Source organism: Dermacentor albipictus, chromosome 8, assembly GCF_038994185.2.
Source record: "Dermacentor albipictus isolate Rhodes 1998 colony chromosome 8, USDA_Dalb.pri_finalv2, whole genome shotgun sequence".
Taxonomy (NCBI): domain Eukaryota; kingdom Metazoa; phylum Arthropoda; class Arachnida; order Ixodida; family Ixodidae; genus Dermacentor; species Dermacentor albipictus.
The window spans coordinates 124,805,547-124,830,000 of record NC_091828.1 but is presented as its reverse complement, the minus strand read 5'-3'; the positions used below and the strand labels follow the sequence as shown (position 1 = coordinate 124,830,000).

General features: G+C 46.3%; 2 protein-coding genes across 6 annotated transcripts in view; one reads left to right on the top strand and one right to left on the bottom strand.

Moving 5' to 3' along the window:
• Positions 1-23,426, bottom strand: part of LOC135900728 (sodium- and chloride-dependent glycine transporter 2-like) — a 26,264-nt gene extending 2,838 nt beyond the window's left edge. Inside the window, exons 1-14 of the mRNA XM_065430269.1 lie at positions 23,372-23,426; positions 10,227-10,411; positions 8,841-8,958; positions 8,266-8,397; positions 7,831-8,006; positions 6,453-6,640; positions 5,939-6,074; positions 4,664-4,798; positions 4,282-4,385; positions 3,632-3,756; positions 2,929-3,041; positions 1,868-1,996; positions 280-379; positions 1-63 (exon numbers count right to left, since the gene is read on the bottom strand). The exon at positions 1-63 is cut by the window's left edge and continues 38 nt beyond it. Of these exons, the coding sequence (XP_065286341.1) occupies positions 1-63; positions 280-379; positions 1,868-1,996; positions 2,929-3,041; positions 3,632-3,756; positions 4,282-4,385; positions 4,664-4,798; positions 5,939-6,074; positions 6,453-6,640; positions 7,831-8,006; positions 8,266-8,397; positions 8,841-8,958; positions 10,227-10,253 (1,546 nt within the window). The 5' untranslated portion in view covers positions 10,254-10,411; positions 23,372-23,426. The remainder of the gene's footprint in view (positions 64-279; positions 380-1,867; positions 1,997-2,928; positions 3,042-3,631; positions 3,757-4,281; positions 4,386-4,663; positions 4,799-5,938; positions 6,075-6,452; positions 6,641-7,830; positions 8,007-8,265; positions 8,398-8,840; positions 8,959-10,226; positions 10,412-23,371) is intronic.
• The window catches only part of LOC135900768 (uncharacterized), a 28,036-nt gene continuing 18,074 nt past the window's right edge, over positions 14,493-24,454 (top strand). For all 5 annotated transcript variants that reach the window (XM_065430330.1, XM_065430327.1, XM_070524411.1 and 2 more), the window contains exons 1-4: positions 14,493-16,078; positions 18,110-18,329; positions 21,248-21,444; positions 22,988-23,297. In XM_065430330.1, the coding sequence (XP_065286402.1) occupies positions 14,651-16,078; positions 18,110-18,329; positions 21,248-21,444; positions 22,988-23,297 (2,155 nt within the window). In that variant the 5' untranslated portion in view covers positions 14,493-14,650. The remainder of the gene's footprint in view (positions 16,079-18,109; positions 18,330-21,247; positions 21,445-22,987; positions 23,298-24,454) is intronic.

Below are 24,454 nucleotides of genomic sequence, written 5' to 3'. Positions count from 1 at the left end.
TCACGAATTCGCTGCATTCACGTCCAGTCATCATTCTGCAAGCAATATCAATTCGGCGGGCACCTGTAACAGCAACGATGAAACAAATGCTTGTGCTTAGGAGGCGAAATGCAAAAGCATGGATTAGTTTTGCTAAATTAGGCACGTTCCGGTGTGACTGACTGCAGGTGTTATTCTGAGAAATACAGTAACTGCTTGAGCGATTGTGTCACTTCCTTTTTTTTTATAGCAGTCATAATTTTTTGCAGAGAGACCTATAGCAATCGTGCAGCTACCTACCATAGAATTGCAGCAGCGCGACGGACTCCAGAAAAAGCACCACGAAGCGCAGGTTCTGGTCGTGATTGTGAGCAATAATAGCTGCGACGTTGGCACCGCCCTGAAACACAGTGGCAGATTGTGCGCAACATCAAAATTGTGCGTTAAATGTACCATAAACTTCATAATAATGAAGACAAATAGAAATTAAAGCTAAATGAATACGACGGTTGCCGCAGATTGAAGCCGAATTATACCACAATGTCCACACCTTACGCGTTCCTTCATTATTTCAGCTTTGGGGACGGCTGTTTCTCTGTCTAGATTGTTGGGTAAACGAATTTACGTACGTGCATTCAAGATGCAGATTAGTGAAATAAAAAACTATGCAGATCCGACGGACATCTTATACTCCATGTGAAGCGATCCCTTCGTGAAGCAGTTATTCAAATTGGGCAGGACAGCAGCAGCTCCCGGCAGCTGCGGCCAGCAATATCCCAGGAGCGTTCGAAAAAGTTAAAACACGACATTCACTGTACGGCTTCTGTTCCCGAAGGAAAAACACGTGGTTCTAAAAGGGACAGGCAAGCCTAAGGGTAGGTCAGCACAATGCTTTGGCGGGCTATTTTGTGCGAATCCATAATTACTTTGTTTTGTAAAAGCTTTGTAAAAGCTTTTACTTTGTATTACTTTGTCAAAGCTTTGTTTCACGATACTGCGATTTTCAATAAAGAGCCGTGATACCAGCGCCCGAGAATTATCGGAAGCTTTTTTCATGCAGTCACTGGGTTCGCAGTGCATTTGTGTGCCTTCTTTAACATTCTACAGCGCTGAATATGTTTTTTTTTATTCTGTCACATGAGTGCGCTCTGGTGATCGGATGTTGTAGTGCTTCTTGCACATGGTGCTCACTGCGCTTGTTCTTCTGGAATATGTTCTCTACAAAGCAGTGACGCAATAAAATTATGTCAATTGAGAGTAGCGCCTTGTCCTGGGGGGTCGTATTTCTTGTGTCCGTTGTTTTGTGCTAGACAAAGTAATTATGGTGCCTAAGGAGTCGGTCGGATTTCATACTTGGCAAAGCCACGTCCATAACAATATCGCCACGCGTAATCTAAGTACAGGAACCGTTAAGAGCCAGCATCTTCACCAGCAACAAACAAAAGACGCTCTATTCTTCGTCTTCCATGTTAGTCGAGCACGTATCACCAGTGCAAGACGCGAATAAATGACCACTTGCGGCAATATAAATATTTCCGGGGTTTTAGGTAATGAAGCTTCACCGTTGCCAATAAAGGAAGCCATGTCGCATGACTTGGGTTCAGATACGCAGGACAGCCTGTCCACAAGCGCGATGTCAAGACGGTGCGGATGCATCGACGGTAAAGTCGTTAATGGAAAAACAGGATGCGTAACGTTACTGTGACATCTACAGTTAATACAGCTAGCGTATTGTGACAGAAACTGTGATTCTCCAGATAATTAACTATGGATTAATAGGCACTTTTTCTCTGCAATTGGAAAACACAGTTCAGTAGTTTTCAATGTAAGCAATGGAAACCTAAGCTCGTGATGTTGTGTAAATAGGGAACATGACACAAAAACTCACCGGACTGCAGACAAATGCGCTGGTCATGAGGATGGATACGCATAAGAAGAAGTAAATCAGTGTCCGGTTCAACAAAATGAATGGCTGGGCAGGAGTGAGCACTTCGATGATGATGTCGGGCACTATGAGCTGTGGGAAATGGGACAGCATGCCAATTGAGCTCTTTCGATTGTCAATGAATCACTCTCAAAAGACACTGAATCAAATGTTACTGCGAAAATCGCGAGGCGAAGATAATGTAATGGGTTTATTTATGTCTCGATAACCACGAATCTTGTAATAAGGGATTACTGCGCTATAAACACACGGACAACAGAAGTAAAAGGGGACAGAACGCGCGCAGGCTCACAACTGAATTTTATTGGGTGAAGCATGACATTATATATATATATATATATATATATATATATATATATATGCAAAGATAAAAATGACTTCATCATGCCGATTGGCCATTTAGAATTGCTGCCGTCACAACCATGCGCCAAGAAATTGCACCTCACAATCAGCAACAAAACTGGAAAGATTGCTAATACATATACGCACTTTCTTCTTTATAACCTACGCCTCAAACAGCTCCCGTGTTCGACGATCCCTATGACGGTATAAAATTTTAGTTTTTTTTTTAGAAGCGGAAGGCACACCTTTTGTGTCTCTTTTTCAGTCTGGTTCAGCGTAGAAAAAAGAATAAACACACGACACAGATGCTTGCCGTCATTCACCTTCACAGCAATCAGCTTGAGCAGCATCACTCTTTATCCAAACGCAAGCACTCATGCAGCAGCCATTTTTTATTTACAAAATGAAGAAGCCAAAGGAGTGTCCTCGCTTCAGGCTCGACAGCCGCCGAGCCAACATGAAACCTTTCATTTAAAGATATTTTACACGAAGTATTGCGAGAAAACATAAGCGTGTACCATTCCCCATTTTCTATCAGCACTCATATAACACAAAAGAGAAACGAGCAATGCAATGCGGCATTACTGCCGCCTCAAAAGAACGCACCGGTGAAAGGCGCCCGTGCACGTGCAGCAATTAAGCCTGGTCGAATGGGCACTCACAAACTTTGGGAGCATCGTCGACAGTAACCACAGGGCGTGGACTTGGCCCCAGAGCTCCTGGTACGGCACCACGCTCATGGCTTGAGGCAGGATGCCCACGACTACGCCCGATTCTGGAAATATACAGAGCCGTGTCAGATCAAATTGGGCGTTCAGCGCAGTGGAAGCCATTGGCATGACAAATACATTGTTATATATAGAGATATACATATAAAATATAAAGAAAGAGGAGACTTCTAGTGTAAGAACTTGCAGTCAGAAAGCAGACATGCGAGTATGGTCTTTAGAATGCACAGCGCCTCTCTATATAAAAAATATGATCGTTGAAGTGCTTCTCTATTAGAAAGAGCAACACCAGGCATATTGCCTTATGCACCACTTTGAAATGCTGTGGTGAGAATGTGGCATTTTTTGTGATAATTTTATTTCAAGTAGCAGCAAAACCCTAAACGGGCTAAAACTCCGCGTTAGATGAGCGAGGTGACACCGAAGGGCAACCATTGAGGAGCTTGTCAGACGCTTCGGCAGACTGGGGAATCTGTGGGGTCCTTGTGGCACGAATTTTCTGAAGTATTTTTATGCTTGTCACATAATGCTTTAGGTAGCAGTTTGAATAATCACACATCGCTTTTACAACTTCGTCTGCTCTTACAGTGATGTAAAGAACCGCATTAGGAGGGCAGACATCGCCAGCGAAACGCACCTATGCCGACAAGCATGCGCACATCAATGCCGACGGTCGACGCCAGGTGGCCAAGGAACATGAACGCGATCGCCGTCCGAAGTACCTCCGTGGCCGTGTCCGCAACTAACACGAAGTACACGTCCCTGCGTCGAGATGCGAGGTTCACGACTATTCATAAGCCCTTGCTGTCGGCTGTCGACGTCAGCGTAGTTATATTCATTGAGAAGCTCGGCTATGCATTATACAAAAATTTCTTGTAGTAACTATAGGCAAAAGCAAGCAAAAAACAAGCAAAAATTCAAACTTCGGTAAACTTTTTTGGCACATATTCTTTTAAAACTGGACATCAGGAAAGGCTTTAACGAGAAAGTTCGAATCATGCCAAATCTAAGAAGACGTCGAAGAAGTGAAAGCAGAATAAATTTTCCTGCATTACTCTAAATGAGGAAGCATAAAAAGAACGTTCATAATTACCAACTTACAAAAACAACATAAAAAAACGAGAGTCGACATATGATCGCAGACGAAATTGTCAATGTTCGCGTTGCCGAACTTGTTTCGAAATTCCCATATAACAAGATATCGCGTGACGAAAAAAGAAATTCACCTTCCCGCCTCACCGAAACAGCCCCAAAGATTACCTCTCAGCTAGTGGCAAGCCCTCTCACCGCTGATAGACGTTCTTGAAGTTGTTGAACCGAACGATGCCCAGGTAGATGGAGCCGGTGACGCCGACACTCTCCAGGGACACGTACAATGCGTTGGACCACATCTGCGGGCGATTGTACGCAGCGCATTTGACCGCCTAAAGACTGTGGCACGGTGTGGTGGCTGTATATGAGCACTGCTCTGATTGCGCATGCAACGTGTAGCAGTAGCTTTGTTTCACTTAGGCTACGCAAAAAAAGAAGTATCAATCTGACAACAACCCTTAGCTAAGGCTACAGCTAGTGGCATGGGGTCAAACAGACATTTCTGGCCGTATCCTCGACGGCATTCCTAGTTCAGCAATGGGAAAGTCAGGCAGTTGATGGACGGTGAACCTCAGACCTCGAGATTGACGGCGTAGCTCCAGTCGCTGTAGAACATTGTGCCGAGGCCGCTCATGGCACCGGGCAGGGTGGCGCCTCGCACCAGCAGGAGCAGGGTGGTGGCCACGTGGATGCAAACCATCCCGTACAGAACCTGCGAAGTCAGTAAGTTAATCGATCATTTGATCGATAAATGTACCAATTCATTGGAAAGACGTAGCTTTATATGGCGGCTAATACCACCTCAATCCTGGATTATGGCACAGCAGCTGTAGGCAGTCCGTCCCTCCCATCAGGATTGTGCTTACGTGGGGGTTTGCTACAAGGCCCAATTAAATTATGGGGTCTACCGTCCCTAAACGGCTGAGTAGGTTATGAGAGACAAACCCAGTAAGGGAATCCGAATTAATTTTGACCGCCCGAGATTCTTGCTACATGTATCCAAAGCACGGCAGACCAGTATTTTTGCATTTCGACTCCATCAGGCTGGGGCCAACATGGTCGGTAATCAACAGCGTCGCAATAGCAAAGCCACTCAGCCACCGCGACTGGTACGTGGCTCAGTAGGAAAAGCCAGTAGTGCGGAGACAGCACTTCTCTTTGCCGTTCGCCACTGTGTCCCATCTGCCTGCTGTTTTTATGCGAAGCATATTACGAGAGCTCAACCCAGCTCCTCAGGCGCGGCGGTGTCGCCTTCAATGACCTTTGACCCCATGCCATAGCGCGTGACACCGTGACGTCACGACAGAGGAGAAACGGGGCTCCAACTCGCGCCGTCGCTCGCGGCGTCGCGGCGGTATATAAGCAGCTGCGCTTGTTTCTAGGTGGCTTTGGCTCAACTCTTGCAAGATGGGCCGGGTGGGAATCGAACCAGGGTCTCCGGAGTGTGAGACGGAGACGCTACCACTGAGCCACGAGTACGATGCTTCAAAGCGGTACAAAAGCGCCTCTAGTGAATGCGGTGTTGCCTTAGAAACGAGCTGTTTCTAAGGCTCAGGCGTGCGTCGCTTGCTCAGGCGCACATTTCGTTGCCGCGCCGAACGCTGCGTTGCTCGACGCTCACCGCGTCCAATGCGGGGCGCATAGTCGCTGCGCCGTAGCCCATTGTCTTGCACCCCTTGGCGGGTCGACGGGAACGCTGTCGCGTTTTTAGTTCTTATAGTAAACTCCTATCAGCTCTTTCCTGGGGCACTTCAGCTGAAATATGAGTGCTTCCGCCAAAGACGTTTAGCTGTTCTAAACCATGGGCCCATTTCCATCGAATGTACACACTTCAACACCGGTGTGCACGTACCCACTTCACCCTGTTGAATCTTTGGTGTGCTAGTGCGAACACCACCATCCAGACGGCGGCCAGTGACAGTAGGGGTTGCGCTTGGATCTCGCTCAGGGCCGAGGAGCTCTCCTCAAGCCAGTTGGCATGGCGGCGGCTGCGGGAATACGAGTGAAATAGAAATGGTGAACGTGGCAGTTGGAGGATTCGGTGACATTTAGCCATTTTCCACTTGCGGAAGATAACAACTTGAAGTGTGGAGTACATTTAGCCAGCGTAGCACACTGTTTTTCCAAAACCAATTTTGCAATCTGGTGCTGTCAGTCTACACTGATATTCGGCCCTTTTCCTCCCGATTCTAGACAGCAGTAATTCCGTAGCTCTGCCTACCGGAAGTTTGTCTGTGGTGAACATCTGACTGATCTGTATTTGACGACGGTAAATCATGCTCCCCTAAACTTGCAACGAGCCAGTCCAGAAATCTTGTTCATTAACGAATCACTCGCCGCAAGTATTGCTTATGACACAGACGTACGGCTGGTACGGCTGCAGGTAGTTATACACTCCGGGCAGGCAGCCGGCCATATCGTGGCGGAAGATCTCGGGAGGTACCAAGACCACATGCGCGCCTTTGCTTCCTGACTCCACCACCGGAATTCCTTGATTCAGGGAATGCCGTCGAAACGCCTCTGCGAGCTGAGCACGGGTGGTCCTGCATAGTGACTGCGAGACAGCCGCAGGGAAGTAAAAGGCCGTATGTTATTGAGAGCAATCATTAGCTTCGAGATTGCCGGCGCGTCCAGTAGTTTACAGTTTCGGAGGCCATGGTGAAAGCCGCGAAGGAGAAAATTGAAGATCACGCTTAATACAACAATACGATCTCCCCGAAAATGGAAGGAATATTAGTGCGTCACCTGTCCTGCAACCCATGCCGTTCGAGGAAGCGCTTTGCTTAAACGAAGGTGTGCTCAAAAACGTAATGTTGGCTACTGTTGCCTGTCAATACAACGATGGGGATCGTAAGGACAATCGGCGAAATAGGCGATGCGCCAGTTTTACCGCACAATTTTAGCCAGAACCTTTGGGGAAAGCACACCGCAAAATTAATGGCGTAGTTTGAAGAGTCCAATTATCGTCGTTACGCTATCCCCTTAACCATGTAAGCCTTCGCTTACCCGATCTTGCATGCGCTCAAGAATGCGCGTCTATGTTTATTGATAACTTTTATTACACTAACCCAATTTTTATGCAACTGAAGCGACTAGCGCAGGAGTGGACACGGGGCACAAAAGGGCGACAAGGACATGCGCGACTTCCGTGTCCCCTCCATGGTGCGCTCTTGTCTGCTTGTGATAACCATGTTGTCTTGCGCATGTGCAACTGAATGCGATCAAGTGCGCGAGAGTATACATTCCTAATCTTTTTGTAATAAACACCAGTTGGAAGTTCCGCTTGTCCTTGTCGCCCTTTTGTGACTCGTGTCCACTCCTGCGCTAGTCACTTCAGCACGGTATACCAACTTGGGTTGCTGTTTTAAGCAACCCCTCGTCTTTCGTATCATGTGTTGATCATCCATTTGAGCCAAGGGTGCCCATATGCTGCCCGAGTGCTTACTTATATCTCCATTTCCATTGTTGCCATTACCAACAGTGCCAACATTAAATTATGTCACAGCTGTAGCCTGTTATCCAAATCCTCTCTAACGCCCCATGCGTCTTGAGATAATGAACTACAAAAACCCAAGTATCTTCACAAGCATAATGGCCTCGCGTTTCATTGCAATTCGCGACCTGCAAATGACGCAATAGGAGTCTCGCGGATCAATAGGAGTGTCGCGTATCTCCCATGTCCACACTCCGCTCAATTCAAACTGCACCGCGAAGGACTCCATGCTCGCAGCGAGCGAGACTCACGAGCGTGTGCCTCGGCACGTAGCAGGTGCGGTTGGACGCCAGCAGCAATCCATTCCGACACTCGTTGCCGCCAGCCTGCCGGAGCGAGTCGAACAGGTAGTGCAGCTGGTCGGACACCGGCACCGAGTCGGCAACCATGTGCACGATCGCGTAAAGGCTCATCGTGTAGCCCACGCCTGCGATGTGCGCACACAGCGCGTCATCACCACTTGGTGCAGGCAGAACGAAGGCGAGCGTGATTTAGAGAGCGAACGGGGGCAGGGTGTTACTGCGGCTCAGATTAATTTTGATTAGCAAGAGTTCGCATGGTGAAACTAATAGCGAAACTTGAAAAACGTGTAAATTGACGTGCTTTTTTCAAGCTTTTTCTCGCTGCGAAATGATTAATTGTACAAAGCGTAGCGATTCAGGTGTAGAAATGCCGCATGAACTCACCAATAAAGAGCGGAACTGCGCTGAAGACTCCGAAGTTCCCATCTCCAGCGAACTGGGCTAGGTTGCTCTCCAGGTGCATAATGGGGAACGCCACGACGCCGAGGAACGCTAGATACGCCAGCAGGAACGGCACTGCATGGGGAAATTGGAAAGCACGCTCAGCACACTCTTCCGAATGCATGAATAAACTTATATCTGCTTGCAGGAAGCAAACAAGACTCATTGTACTTCGCTCACTACGAGTAGCAGCAGGGATGTCATTTTCTGATGTCATTTCTTGATGTCATTGGTGTCTTAATATGCATTTGAGCATGTTTCTGGTGCATTCAAACAATCCTGCTGCTGATGTGTATTTTTGCGTACTATAGGCTGCGTGTAGTGTTCATATGTGTGGTTTCCCATTTGTGTGAAACCAGAGATTGATCGAGTTCCAACTCCACACAGCTCTTCTTCCCTTCTTCCTTCTAGATATCATGTACATGAGTATACGTGCCTGTGAGAAATAAATTCTGCAAATTTGAGAGATCACCGCAGTAAACAAATAGTACCCCCCTTGAGAGCTACAAAAGTCTCACCTCCTCCGTTTACGATGAACATCGTGGGAAACTGTCTTGCGTTGGCGCTACCAGCAGTCATGATGAACAGGGTGGCCAGCTTGTGTGCACGGCTCTTGTAATTCTCGCGGCCGTACACCTGGGAAAGATTTGCAACAAAACAAATGCACACGTCAGAAATATGGTCCAATAGCAAAGAAAAGAATAGCGTGAATAAAAGAGCTTAGTAATGCTTGAGGCCTGCAAGCTAAAGCCAACAATGGGAAAGGTTAGCATCTACACCAAAACCTTATCTCCATTTTTCTTTCTTGCAAATCATATTTCACAATTTAAAATTAAGTATATCTTTTTCGCGAAACATCACGTCTCCTGATGAGCAGGCCTCGAGTCAGGTAAGAGCCTTGCTGGACACGATTTATAAGACACAGACCTCGTCTCTAGGTCCTCTTTGCCAAGCGAAGACATTAGTTGGGGTGGAGCGTTTTCTTAGTCGCCACCAATCCATCACTTGTCCTGGCGTGTGCACATGAGCAGAGGAGTTCCAACTTGCGCAAAAATGCACGTGCAATTCCTTTAATTAGTACAACATTGTCGAAGTTTGTTTTGTGCTTTCGGTTGCGCTAGTCCGAGATGACGCAATGGGTCAGGTCCTTAGCCCCACCATGTCGCTTATCATTTTCGTGTCAGTGTCACATCACTGAAGAAAACCTGCTTAAAAGTGACACTAAAGAGAAAACTAATCTAATGTTTAGTGGGAACTTGCCCTATAAGAACGAGAAACTACCTTTGTTGCGAAAGGACCCTGAGTGAACCAGAAAAAGCGTGAAACAAGGAAAGAGAAAAAAGACGTAGGTGGGAACCCCACCTTGAAGTTTCCACACATGCTTGCCGTCATGTCAGAAACGTTCGTGGCGTACTCACAGGTCTATTTAATCTTTTATTCCTAAGCATGGACTACGCTGCATTATGTTAGAGCCAAAGACTAAACTTAGCAGGCTTCGGGAAATATTACTGAGCCGAAACAACACTAACACAAACAAACTTTTTTTGAAATCCTCATTAGACAGTGGCGCAGCGGCGCTGGAGTTCAAACGCAAAATTAAGAAAGAAATTTAAACTTTATCTCCATTTTGTCCTTCTCATAACTACCCAATTATCATGAAATTGTCCAGAGTTTTGAAAAATATCCTATTATTTCAAGCTGATTTAGATTTTCTTTTTAGTGCATCTAATACTTCCCGATATATTTTACAATCACCTAAAGAGTGACAAAACGACCTCAGTCCAGGACCCCACTACCTGTCTCGACGCACTTACAAACGTCACAAGGCAAGAACGGAATCGTGTCGACAAAGCGCGTCTAGCAAGGGTCCGCAGATGCTAGCGGGTAAAGACGGTCGCACGTACCTCGTGTTCGTCGTCGCTGGACGACATGACGAAGGCGAAGTAACGGACCAGTCACTGCGGGGTGTCGTGGCTGTGAAAGGCTGGCGCAGGGCAGGGAGTCGAACCGTGCAGAGCGAGAGACCAGAGCATCCGCACTCCGAGGCGATTCTGCTTCTTCTGCTTCCTCCTGCAAACCGAGGCACGCGCTTCGCGTGGACGCGTCCCAGCGTTGTTTTCTTTGTCGTTGCCTCCACAACACGTGACCACTACCCGATATGGGCGAGCTACAATGGCAAATAAAATTTCAAAGTCGCTGTCGACGGAGTGCCGTAGAAGGTGGAATTATCTGTTAAAATGAAGGCAATGATAGCAGGAAAAATGAATACCCAATAATTGAAAGGTACGCAAAGAAGAAAAGAAAAAGATAAGGGATCAACCGGCCATTCGGTTAGATTCCATAATAAGTTTCTGGACAGCGAAGCAAATATCCCTTTAGTTGAATCCCAGAGCGGAGGCCGCAAACGAAAGAATAACAGGTTCTGTCAAGTCCAAGCCATGTATTGAAAGAGGTAGTCTGAATGTTCTTTTTGTTGTCGCAGTAAAGCAGTGACCAGATAGAAGGAAATGATGAATCGTTTCTTCATCTTTAACAAAATAGCAGGAGCGGGGAGAGTACCCAACCTGACACTCGCAATTAGAAGTCCAGGGAGAGAATGCGGCAACGCAGTTTTGTGAGGGAGGTCTCAAGCATCCTTGTGTTGCAAAATTCGCGACGCTAGGGGAAATACCTGCTGCTTATAACCTGAAAAAGCGATCAGTACTGGGTGTGCTAATGCTTTCATAACTGAACGTACACGAAATCTATCCGCCGTGATATGTGGTGTCAGCGGTAAAACAACAAGCTCTGTTCCGCAAAGTGACGTCTTTGCCATTAAATCGGCAGTACCGTGCAAAAACAAACCTTTGTGACTAGGGGTGCGATCTTGTACGCGTTCCAAAATAGAACGGAGGCGGTCCGTTCCACCGAGCCGCACACGCTTGGTCAGTTTGAACGGTGTCGAACGCCATGACGTCAATTCTGAAGTGATATCTGCTGTCAATCATTCCGTGTTGTCTGCTATCGGACGAACGCAACAGAACGGACCGCCAATTTCGCGACGGAAAGAACGGACCGCCTCCGTTCGAGTTTGGAACGCGTACAAGATCGCACCCTAGATGTCCTTATCGAACGAACGCATTGCAGATGGGCAGGAAGTGTCAGGCAAAATAGTTTTAGCACGGCCGAATCACTGGACACCTAAAGGGAAGAGCAAACACATAGTGAATCACTAAGAATAGAAAAATTATTTAATAGTATAATTTACGTAGCGCTAGAGGTGCTGCCATAAACTCGGCCAGAAAAATAGATAGGCACAAGATTACGTAATATTAAAGAAAAAGCCAGTCGAGTACAGGACAAAATATTCCAGTGCTAGCCATTTCGCATTGCCATGCGTCTGTCGGAATGTCAACGTTCTTTGGTGATGTGTTTAGATGCTTAGAACGGCAGAACGTTCAGCTAGTTGGTAAGGATTCATTATGCAAAAAAAAAATGAGGTGAGGCCGGCAGACAGGACACAAGAAAAGTGGACAACGCGAACGCCGACTATCAACTGAAAGGATCACTGGGGCGAAAAAAGAAAGAAGACACAAAACTCGCCTGCGCATACTCCGAAATGGTATCACCACGTGTCAGTCGGGTATATGTGCCGGCCTACGTGAGAGGTAACTGCTAAGGCACTTAATCTCTTCCTTATGTAAAGTAATCGAAGGCTGACTCACGCACGCACTTCCGCCATTATAGATATGCCCTGCCTCTACCATAAGACGCGTATCTTCATTCTTATGCCTGTACAATATCGCGCTTTCATCTAACTCTGGCGTGCAGTTAAAATCTTTGCAATGTAAGGAAAGATTAGAAGGCGATCCGCCAGTTAGCGACCTTTTATGCTCCATTAGCTTCTGATTGATATACCGCCCGCTTTGCCCCACGCAGAACTGGCCACAGCTAAAGAGAACTTTATAAACTGCACACATACGACAGTCAGGATAACTGTTGCTCTTATTGTGCTTCACTGGACAAATATCTGTTCTTTTGTTGCCTTTTACCCGCTCCTTTTTTCCCTGTACGGTAGCGTATATCTTACCTAGCTTATTGGGAGCAGTGAAAGCAACATTAACATCATATCTACTTGCAACTTTTTTAAGCCTGTGCGATACTGAATGTAAGTACGGAATAGCCACTACTCTTTTTTTTTGCTATTGCTGCTTTCTGTAATCACGTCCGTCCCAACTCGAAACCGACTTCTTTAGGCGTTCAGCCACAGTGGCCACTTCAACGCTAGGATAACCTGCTTCTAATAGGCGCTGGACCTGTGCATTAAAATTGGCGCTCATTTTGTGCATGCAGGATCTGGCGAGGGAAGATATAAGGCACGGCATACCAATTCCGTTTTTTGCCATTTTGGAATGCTTGGATTGAAAGTTTAACAACGGCTTCGAAGATCTTGGGAAGTACTGCCAACAAACGTGATTTTGTTCGAAGACCAATGAAATGTCTAGTAACTGAATTACGCGCCACTGAAGAAATTCCTTGGTAAAGTTTAATCCGCCTCCATAAAGTTTAAATTGCCCACTTAATGAGGTAGCAGCGGAATCGAATTCTTCCCTATTGCAGAAAATCAGGTAATCATCAACGTAACGAAATATGGCGAAACTTAAGCGTCTTCCAAGTTTTTATAGGAACGCTTGTTCAACAAATCATAATCCGCTCTGGCAGAGAGGGGAACTTCATTCTTGTTATATTTGAATTACTAGGTCTATATTGCTTTGAATGCCTCCTTTCTACGTATGCACTATCTGTTGTTTTCTTTAAGTTATTTCACTCTTGCAACGCTGATTGCTCTCATCTTCATTGCTCTTATTCTCTTTCCAGTCTATTCGTCGTTACTGTTTTTGTCAACTTCAGCTGCCAGATGATTGGCCTGTCTTCCGTTCTTAGACATTTCGTTTAATTTTACTTCTCATCAATGGCTAATACGTAGTACGGCAAATTGGACAAGTAGCTAGTGACTTTACAAGTAGTATTAATTGATTTTTAACGAAAATCGAACCTAAAATGTAGTGCATAACGCAGAAATAAGATGAAAGGTATAAAAAATTTTAGAAATATGAACTTAATGTAAACACAAAATAAAATAATGAACAGCTCATTTTTGGAAATTTATTAAGGTAATAGTTTTGTAGCCGCAGTAATGTTATACATTTGAATAAGCAGCGTCCTCATGGCTGGATTCCAACGAAGATGCCTCATTTGAGGCAGAGAATGGCTATCCGAGTTAAGTGTAGCAAAAAAAAAAGTTGCCAAAAATGAAAAGTCTTTTTTGGTTACCCAGACGCATCGAAAGCCTAAAGCTACACGCTCCTTAGTATATTCCAAACCCTAGTCACCCGACCACAGGATTACTAACACAGTAAGTACAGTGCCGAAAAGAAAGAAAGGCATCACGGATTGCAGACACAACGCATGCGATAAACGTGCCACATTACGAAGACCACCAACTGGCGCAACGTCCAAGTCGCACATGCATGCTGCTTTTGTTGAGCATCGAGGGTGGGTGATATCCACTATAGGGCTTTGGCCATGAAGCAGTTGATACATATGAAGATAACGATGATGATGATTATTACGCAAGTATTTTATGCCACGTACCCACAGAGGGGCGTACGCCAGGAATCGGGCGGCGCGAGGTAGCTTACGCGACTTCTTATTTGAACAAGAGAAAAACAAAGTAAAGGGAAAAAGAACGAATGAAAGGAGCTGCTGGAATAACAGGCTAGTATGCGCGCGAGCAATCAGACTAACTGAAGGGAAAATTTTAAAAGTGGTTATAATCAAGGAAAGAATGAATACAGTCTTAATAAAGAATTTGGAACAACCAGTTTCAGTGAAATGATTGCTGAGCAGATAGGTAGAATAAAGTTACAATAATTAGCAGGGTAATCACTTTGTTTCAGTCAAAAAAATAAAACACTGCGCAACAAACGTCTCTGTGACTACAACTTAGTGTCGAGGCTGCAAATTATACTGTTACTGGTGTACTTAATCCTAAGCCAACTTTGCAGAGCGGAGCTTCAAGTAATATCTTTCTCTGCTTTGAGTATCGTCGGCATGATGAAAAGAAGTGGTTGCGGTGTCATTCAGGTGAGCGCGCGGGTTTCGGAGAACGAAGAAGTCGATCTTTCTCGGAAAGGCGCAGCTGCTACGATTTCTCGAGGACTCAGTATCATTCTCGACGGCGTCCCTCGTTTATCGCAACATCAGCGTGTTTTGGCACTGGGCTCACGAGATAGGGCTTCAAGTGCGCCCATCCTAACCGAACCGTATACGAAGGAGTACAACCGAAATGAGCAAGCGGAGACGTGGCAACGAGGAGCGGCCTCTGCGGGACGTTTTCAGTGCTGGGCGCACTGGCCTCCCTGCGGAGAAGACGTCCGAGATGCCTACCGCAACTTCAGACCCCAATGTTCCCGAACATAACACGCTCTCTGCAAAACTGGTGACGCACATCCAGGACGCGCCATTGGACCTTGCAGAGCCTGATAAGAGTGCGTTGCAGTGTAGTCCTTCGCAGTCCAAAGTGATGCCCCAGTCCGCACCCAACTTGGTAGTTTCTCAGAGCGTATTCTCGGACCGGCGAGGTCTCATAGCGGCCGACCATGAGAAAGACTGCACTCCTTCAAAGTATACGGACCAGACCAAGCCTGTGACTTCAGGCGTGCAGGTTGCACGCGGGCGCAAACGAAGCTCGCTAGTAGGTAAACCGGCAGAGCCAGTTCAAGACAAGCCACCGGTCCTCGGAGATCCTGTCAAGAAAGTGCCACCGCACAGCCTTTCGGGATACGACGAATTATCGAAGCCCAGATTTTCTACAGGCGTTGTCAAGGATGATTCTGCCGGCCATCAAAACCTCTCAGCTGACAGAGAGGAAATATTCGTTCATCCCGGCTCAGCCGACCTGGCTGCTCCGATGACCAATGGTACGCGAGACTTGCACGAGACTGAGCGAGACCCGCAAGTACCAAAGTTGTTAGAATCTGTCAGAGACATGCCGCCTGTTCTAGAAGAGCCGATGAACAAGGTATCTGGGCGTTCTATTGCCCAGGACAACGTACTACCGAAGCCCGGGCATTCGGGCGTTTCCGAAAGCGATTCTCCCGGCCTAAAGTCTCCCTTAGGTGGCAAAGAGACCTCAGTTTGTCCGGGTTCCGTCTACCTGGTCCCATCGATGACCAGTCTGTCGCGGGAAGTGCAAGGCACTCAGTTACAGGGTCCTAAGCTGCTAGAGCCCGCCATCGACATGTCGCCTCTCCTAGGACAGCCAACGAGGAAGGCGTCCGGGAGCTCTAGCGGACCGCGGGACAGCGAACTAGCGTTGCCCAGACGTTTTTCTGGCCCTCCCAAAAGCGATTCTCCCGAGCGGCAATCTTTCCTAGACGGCAAGGAGAAGACCTGCGTTCGCCCGGGGCTCGTCGACTTGGCGGCACCGACGATCAGTGGCACTCAACTGCACGGAACTGAACAAGGCTCGCAAGTTCCGAGGCTGTTGCAGCCTGCTATGGATATGTCGCCGGTACCCGAAGAGCCTGTCAAGAGGGCATCCCAGTGCAGTCTCAGCCAGGGCAAGGGGATACTCAAGCCGAGACGCTCGTCGGGACTTACAAAGGGCGACGCTCCCTACCAGCAGTGTCCCGTGGCCGTCAACCAGGACGACGCCGGGTCCCATGCCAGGCCCATCCCGAAGGCCGCACTGGGGCCGCACGGAAAGCTTCAGGTACGAAAGTCCGAATGCCACGCTCGCCAAACTAGTACCGAAGCCTGAAACAAAAATTGCCGAACCAGGCGTTGTCTGTTTTGTGCGAAACGTCACGATCAATTTGTTTTACTACTTACCCGCTGCCATTTCTTGCGGTTGCTTTTGTGCAATGAAGATGTGACGTCAGTGGATGACAGATGCGCTAATTGACGTCCGTAGTTCTCTTTGGAATGAAGCGTAAGGTATGGTAGACAACTTGCATTACAATAAAGTTGGTGTTTGGCATGGGTATTATATAGTGTCACGTTGGTGGCCCAATCATAATTGGACGACTAACGTGATAATATCTTGTCTCACTCACTCACTTGCAAAAGGCACCGAGAATAAATGTTTGGCTACGTGACCTAATGGTCGATGCTAATGTTAAAACACGTCTGCATAGCAAGAACCAGAAATTATGAAGAATTCTAAACAAAGCCTGACTTGTATATGGAATTGTACGTTGCGTAGTTTGAATCCTGTTGAAAAAAATAACGTGAAGCATCAAGCATCAAATCTTCTTGCCGTTGCGCCAACTGTGTCCGTTATCGATTAGAGCTTCGAAAGTGGCCGAAGTTAATTTTTCAGTTTACATTTCACGTCACACGTCCATTATATTTGCATATATGTTCTTCGCCATTGTTGTTTACAAATTATTCGCTACCCGTAGCAGAAAAAAAAACATCTAAATTTTTTCCGCTCCAATGTCCTAATGGATATCGTTGCAGAACTGCGACAAAACTTTCACTTTGATGTTAGAGTGGAAAACATCTTTCTTTAAGGGTAAAAATAAAGGATACAAAAATGTGATCAATTTTCCGTCATCAACTGCCTGTATTTTTTTTCTGTGTCTGGAAACAAATTGCAACAAATGAATGAGCACTTTAACAGGAGCAGTGTAAGAGTGGGGTTGAACAATTGCCTGGCAAGGAAACGAGAGTTCAGGATCCCCAGTCAGCCTCTAGAGTATCCGAACGAGTACGTTTACTTAGGTTAATTACTTACAGGGGACCCTGATCATGAGAAGCAAATTTACAGAAGAATAAAAATGGGTTGGTGTGAATACGGTAGACATCACCATCTCCTGATTGAAAGCTTACCATTATGACCGAAAACAAAAGGGGTACAATCTATTCAATCTACCGGTGCTGACATATGGGGCACAAAGGTAGAGGTTGACAAAGAAGCTAGAGAACAAGGACCGCAAAAAGAGCCGTGAAACGAAGGATCTTAGGCCTAACGTTCAGAGACAGGAAGAGAGCAGTGTGGATCGGAGAGCGAACGGGAACAGCCGGTATTCTAGTCGACATTAGGAAAAAGAAATAGAGTTGGGTAGGTCATGTAATGCATAGGTTAGATAACCGGTGGACCGTTAGAGTTACAGAATGGGTGCCAAAAGAAGGCAACCGCAGTTGAGGATGGCAAAAAACTAGGTGGGGTGATGAAATTAGGAAATTCGCACGGGGAAGTTGGGATCGGTTGGCGCTGGACAGGGGTAAAGAGAGATCGCAGGGAGAGGCCTTCGTCCTGCAGTGGATACAAAATAGGCTGCTGCTGCTAATGATGATCTGAAATACCATATGTGTTGCGAAAACATTGTTTCACTCTGCTGTGAGTATATATATATATATATATATATATATATATATATATATATATATATATATATATATATATATATATATATATATATATATATATATATATATATATATATATATATATATATATATTGGATGTACCGCTCATACTACACGTACCGGAACAAACGTCATGTGAGTACTGTTCCACATTTAGCTCCTACAGCTTTTCTGAAAGCCGGGAAGCACTCAATATATCAGCTTATATTTATTTACGAAAACGAACATATAGCCACCCTTTTTCGAAAACAATTGCACTGATTTTAGCAAAAAGATACTTAGTACAGCTGGTAAACCTAGTTACCTGAGTAAACTGGACTGTTGCGGCCAAATCAAAAGTGTCACACCTTCATTTGCTCTCTCGATGCAGGAGCTAGAATGTAGTCCGCGGACCAGTGACCCGTTGCCAGCCACTCTCAATGCCTCGAATTCATTGCTGGTCTGCAAGAACAAACAAGTTTCCATCGATCCTATCGCATCCTTCGACCTCTTCACCCCTACACTGACACCTCCCGCAATGATCACATCACCTCAGGGTGCTTCCTGTACAGAGTGGGGCTCTGCCGCTTCGGACCTGCATAGGCGCTTGAGTAAGACAGTCGCCTCTACCTATGCATGTTATTTAATGCGATTAACATTATTTGTGTACTTCAGCCATTTTCGGGCTATCTATCTATCTATCTATCTATCTATCTATCTATCTATCTATCTATCTATCTATCTATCTATCTATCTATCTATCTATCTATCTATCTATCTATCTATCTATCTATCTATCTATCTATCTATCTATCTATCTATCTATCTATCTATCTATCTATCTATCTATCTATCTATCTATCTATCTATCTATCTATCTATCTATCTATCTATCTATCTATCTATCTATCTATCTATCTATCTATCTATCTATCTATCTATCTATCTATCTATCTATCTATCTATCTATCTATCTATCTATCTATCTATCTATCTATCTATCTATCTATCTATCTATCTATCTATCTATCTATCTATCTATCTATCTATCTATCTATCTATCTATCTATCTATCTATCTATCTAGCGAGTGAAGTCCAAGCTGACTACCTGCTTGGAGTATGTGTTCGTGGTCTTGATGTCATGATTGTTGTATCATCGTCATTCCAGTTTTGTCATTGAACTCTTGCCGTGCCGTCATCGTCTGGCCATTATTGTCATACAGTCGTTACGCATTCATTGTCACACTAACGTCGTGATGCCGCTGTAATTGTTCAATCATCGTCCTTCCTTTTTCGTCCTCTGACTCTCGCATCGTGCCGCCTTTTACTCCGATTCAGTGGACCAAGTTACCTAATAGCTGGGCCACAAGGTATGGGATTGTGCTTGTGACGTCGTGATCGTTGCATCACCGTCATACTAGCTTTGTCATCCGACTCTCGTCGTGCCATCGTCGTCACCACATCGTCGCAATGCGGTGGCCGTCGTGCTTTCGTCACGCTGTAATTTTATCATTCTCATCACTTAAGTGACATCCTGCCAGTGTTGTAATTCCGTGGTCGTCATATCGCTTTCGTAGCTTTCCAACGACATCAGTATTTTTTCGTCATTCTGCGTAATGCGGCCGCCATTCAATTGTGGTTAGGTGCCGTTGTCATAACATCGTCATTTGCGTCGTCGTCACACAGTCGCTACCATGCATTCGCTGTCATGCCGTTCTCATCATGCCACCGTGTCGTGTCGTTTTCGTGATTCCAGCTTCGCCATTCGGCATTTGTCATACCGGCTGTCTTCACTATGTCACTGTCCTCAAGTTGTGGGTGCTACCCTGTCGTCATTACGCCATAGTAATAAGTTAAAGCTCGTCATCTGATTGTTGCCATGTCCTATTCCTCATACCGCCTTTGCAGCTCCATAGAAGTCATTCCTCCTTCGTAATTTCATCGGCGCCACTGGTTTGGCATCCTACAGTCATCGTCATGCCTCCATGCTCACGGGCGACCTTGACAACCGAGTGCCATAGCAAAGTGGGATGATACCGGAGTATATCGCACACAGCCGAAGAGGCGAAAAGTCTCCCGATGACCACCATAATGCTAAATACGCGTGACTCCCGAAAGACAGTGCATCGCTAGATTGCTCGAATGCTAATCGCATTACCGGCGGCAGTCATCATTCAATGAATTCTGCCGTAATTTTCTATCTCATCGCTTTCCCGTCAACTTGGGTAAACGGGTGGTTCGTGATCTGATGGGTTTCGGCCCTGTATTGACAGTACCGAGCTCCGGAACAACTTGGGTCACTGAGTGATTGACACTGGGGGTGTGCCATGGGGTAAGTGCATCTCTTCAATAACGAAAAAAAATCTTCGTGATTACTTTGATGCTGGCCGTTATCGACAATCGTTTCTGCATAGATATTCACAAAAGAAGAGGAATTCGTGCCGGCTCTGCGAGATGGCGCAGCGTGTGCAGAAGGAAGCTTGAGAGAGCCCCCCGCTGTCTGCACGCCTCATACATGGCGCATTAGCATTGGTTCAATGCTTGTCGCGTTCACGTTGATATTCTTCGTTCTGCGCAAACATTTTTTTTCGTCTATGAGTACAACAGTAAGCAGAGAGGCTGGAAATGTTAGCCATGCTAACAATACCACTATGGAAATTCAAGATTGCCTCTTTATAATCACTGAGCAAGTGCTGGTGGGCGAGTTGGTTATGCATGATTACAACGAAGGCGCCAAATAAAACAACGGACGAAGGAAGGAGACGCGAGACAAGGTGGTTATGTCGTGTCTCCTTCCTTCGTCCGTTGTTTTATTTGGCGCCTTCGTTGTAATCCCTCTTTATAATGGCGAATAATGAAGGAAGTGCCCTTACGTCGTCCTTATATTAAACAAGATCAGAGATCGATTTATTGTGTTTTTAAAATTATGTTAGCAGGTATCAGCACGGGAGGAGTTGGGGGATGGGGGTCACACTGGAGGAAGCCGGATAGATCATCCGTCGAAGAAAGCTAAACAATATCATAATAATTCAAGAGGCAATCGAACTTGGAAATACAACTGGTATACACCACCATGAGGCGAAGTCCGTGCGCACGCTCAAAGACAAAGATACACAATTTTGCACAGCACTGCGTTATCCTGGCATTCGCAGGCATCAGGAAAAAAATCAATGTAGTGGTTTCTTTGTTTCTTCGTTTCTCTTTTGCCTTTCCATAAATAAGAATGTCTCTTGGCTATAATGAAGCCTGGTGTTATGTTGCACTCAGTCGTCTGGTGGCTTCTTGAACTCTAACAAGGGAACAAGATTTCTTCTTCTCCTTGTTGAACTTCTTCATTGTGAAGTGAGACATTAAGATGATCAGAGCAATATGTCTACAGAACCAATTATTATCTGTAAATCAGTAGTAAATGCAGTCGGTCATTCAAGCAAGCCAGCCACCCAGCCAGCCAGCCAGCGAATCAGCCAGTCAGTGTGTCTGTCCGTCTGTCGGTCGGTCAGTCGGTGCACTGTGCTTTCTTTTATGCAGGTGACATGCCCACAAAAAGCTCTTCGATCCAGCCACAGTTCGGGTCGGGAATGAGTGCTGAGCAGAACCCAGCCGACCTCGACTCCACAGCAAGCAAGCCATGGATTAGGCGACAGGCATTGGCAGTCCGAAGTGCTGTCATGTCTCGGCCCCCTTGGGCATCCCCGGACAGACTGCGCTTCCATGTTCCGCATATCGTGAGTGTCCTTGATATACCTAAGGCAGAAAACCTCTCCAGCATTAATAACGCCAATATTGCGTGCGTCTGCCTTGAGCCTTTCTTCCTCCTCTAGACACCGAAGCGAGGGGCAATCTTTACCTTTCTTTTTTTATTATTTTTATTTATATATGTTTATATATACATTATTTCCCTTCCGTCAGTGTCGACGCTTCGCCACCCAACCGATTTCAAAAGAACGGCTCACGGAGGCGCTAACTGTACATTCAGCGCCACCTGGTTGCGTGTGCCCCATAGCCCCCGTTTCCATTTCAACGGAACACTGATGACGTCATCAATCACGGCAGCATCTAAAACCTAAGCCACTCTCCCACGCGCGCGGTGTGCGCTTTGTCTTCGCTGCTCTGGATCATAGGGGAGGTCATTGCTTGCATCACGCCAGCTGTCGACGGAGAATGTCTTGTTTTCGCGACAGAACGGGGCATCAGTTTGTCGTGATTTGGGAATCGTTCAAGCATTGCCAATAGCCCTTTAATTTTTTTTAAAGAATGAAATGTTTCAGGGCTGTTGCGCGGACAGCTATGGAAGAGTTGAAACCTTTTGTTGATGTGGATGTGGCGATTTCATCGGCAAGTAATGCGCACTAGATGTCTCTGTGTCCAAACGCCCAGCACAGTACGATGCGTTGGTTAGATGCAGAAACAGTGCACAGGTGTGTTTAATGGTAAAACACAATTTTTTTTCTGCTAGAATATACGTACCACACGAAGAACAAGGACTGTGAGAGATGACATACACTGCGCTAACTTCCAACAATATTTTATTGCGTTGCCAGAGCGTGTGTATATACACAAGAGGGGGCATGCGCAGAAAATGAAAGGCGGTCACATGGGGTGTTCTAACAGCAATTATTGTACTAAGAATAAGTGACCATGTTCTCAGTAGAATGACTTGCTGTTAGAACACTCCTTGTGACCACGTATGATTTTTTGCGCATGCCCCGTCTTGTTTATAAAAACATGATGTGGCAACCCAATGAAATATTGTTGCAAGTCAGCGCAGTCTATGTCGTCTCTCACAGTCCTTGTCCTTCGTGCTGTTCGTCGTTTTTATCATGGATTACCAACTAGCACAAGCAACCACGCTAAAATTTTTATGCTTTTGCAGCGACACTAAAGCCTCGACAACGCTTAGAGAGTCTCCAAATATAAGTGGTCGCTCGTAGTTTCATTTGCTTGACGCTTTTAACAGGCGACGCGCCTGTTCATCTATTCTGCGCTCCACAAATGGGATTGCGATATCTCTACTTATTTTATTTGTGACTCTTGCAGTTCACCGATAGTCGTATGTGTAAAAATCCGACCCGTGAATTCTATAAACCTCGATAGGGTCCTGGGGCCCTGCCTGTATAATATAGGATGCTATAAATCCGTAAGAAACGTCACTGATCGATAAAGTAAGGTTATTAAGATATGAAAAAGACACCCGTTTCCCGATCTTCCGCCTTCGTGCGTGTGGTTTCGCGCAGCGGCCTACCGTGTCAACGAGAAAACACGTCGCAGGTGTGGTCTCCGGTCAAGAGCCTACCAGGCAAACAGTCCCCGACGCGGCCAAGAACGACTCCGCCGACGCAGAAAGTGGGTTCTTCCATGTTGTCGTGGCCACTGCGGCTGAAACACCGATTCCCGCGCCTGGTGATGGCGGCCATCATGGTGCCCGTGCTGGCACTGTTCGCCACGCTGCTGCTGTTCATGGCCAACCGAGTGCCGAACCCCAAAGTCGTGGACCGCGACGTGTGTCGCACCAGCGACTGCGTCCAACACGCGCAGGAAATCCTGCGCCGAATGAACCCCTCGGCGAACCCTTGCCACGGTGCGCGGCGTTCGTCGGTCGTAAAACCCCTCCGTACACGTTTTCGCCGACTAGGTTAAGTACCGCCAACCTACCCTCCTCCTCCACGCTCCTTCTTCGCTCACCCCCTCAGCTTCTGGCGTCAAGCGGAGCTTGCGTAGCCCCAGCTTCTCATTTAGGTGGAAGCGACGTCACTTCTGCATAGAGGTGCGAGCGTACAACAAGCGAAAATTCAGAAACAGGAAATTCCGGAAGCGGAACGACCGGAAACGGAAACCCCGGGAGCGGAAACTGTGGAAGCGAAACTGGTATGAGCGACGAATCAGGGAATAGCGGCTCACAACAAAGGCTGGCGCTACTTAGCAAAAGCGGTGTTGACGCGTGGATGGAGGGGTTTTATTCGGTCCGAGAATCTAGTCTCGGTCGTGCGCGCACTGCCTGCCGTCTACGGAATGCCAGACGTGCTGACACTGCGTACGAACGAAGCATGCGAGAGGGATATGTAGAGACAAGTGATAAGAGAGGACGTTAAGGGAACCACAAGGAGATATTTCAAAGAAGAACGCAAAAGTTATCTTTCAAGAGTCGATTTTCGTTGATTCCGCGGTAAATGGTTTATTATTAGGAAAGAAAATGTAGACCTACGTTCCATTTTTTGAATTTCGCAACGAAATCTAAGTGTGTGTACGCCACTTGTGACGTTGGTGACTTTAGAGTATCTTCTCGGATTATTGCCGTGGTGGATCACCAGAAGTTCCTCAAGCTCACTAAATTCAGTCTTTAGTTTCTCTGAAATGCAGCGTAGTTCAACATTACAGATAAAAAAACACCGCACATGCTTACACGCTGTTCGACTTTTCCAAAGCCATCGACGTCGTTATGGACAACAAGGTACTATGTAAAAAACTAAGCGTCACATTAAAAAACTCCGAGTCTGATAATTTGGAATGGCGGTTCTCGTAATTGTGCCTCTCAGTCGTTATATTTATTTCAACATAGAAGCAATTAACTTAAGCGTGCGTTATGACGCACGCAGTAGTGGAGCCCTCCGGCATAGTTCTGGCCACGTGGGGTTCTTTAGCATGCATCCAAAGCGTGGTACACGAACGTTATTGCCTTCCTCTACCCACATGAAACACGGCCCCCGCGATGAAGACTCGAACCCGCGTCCTCGTTCG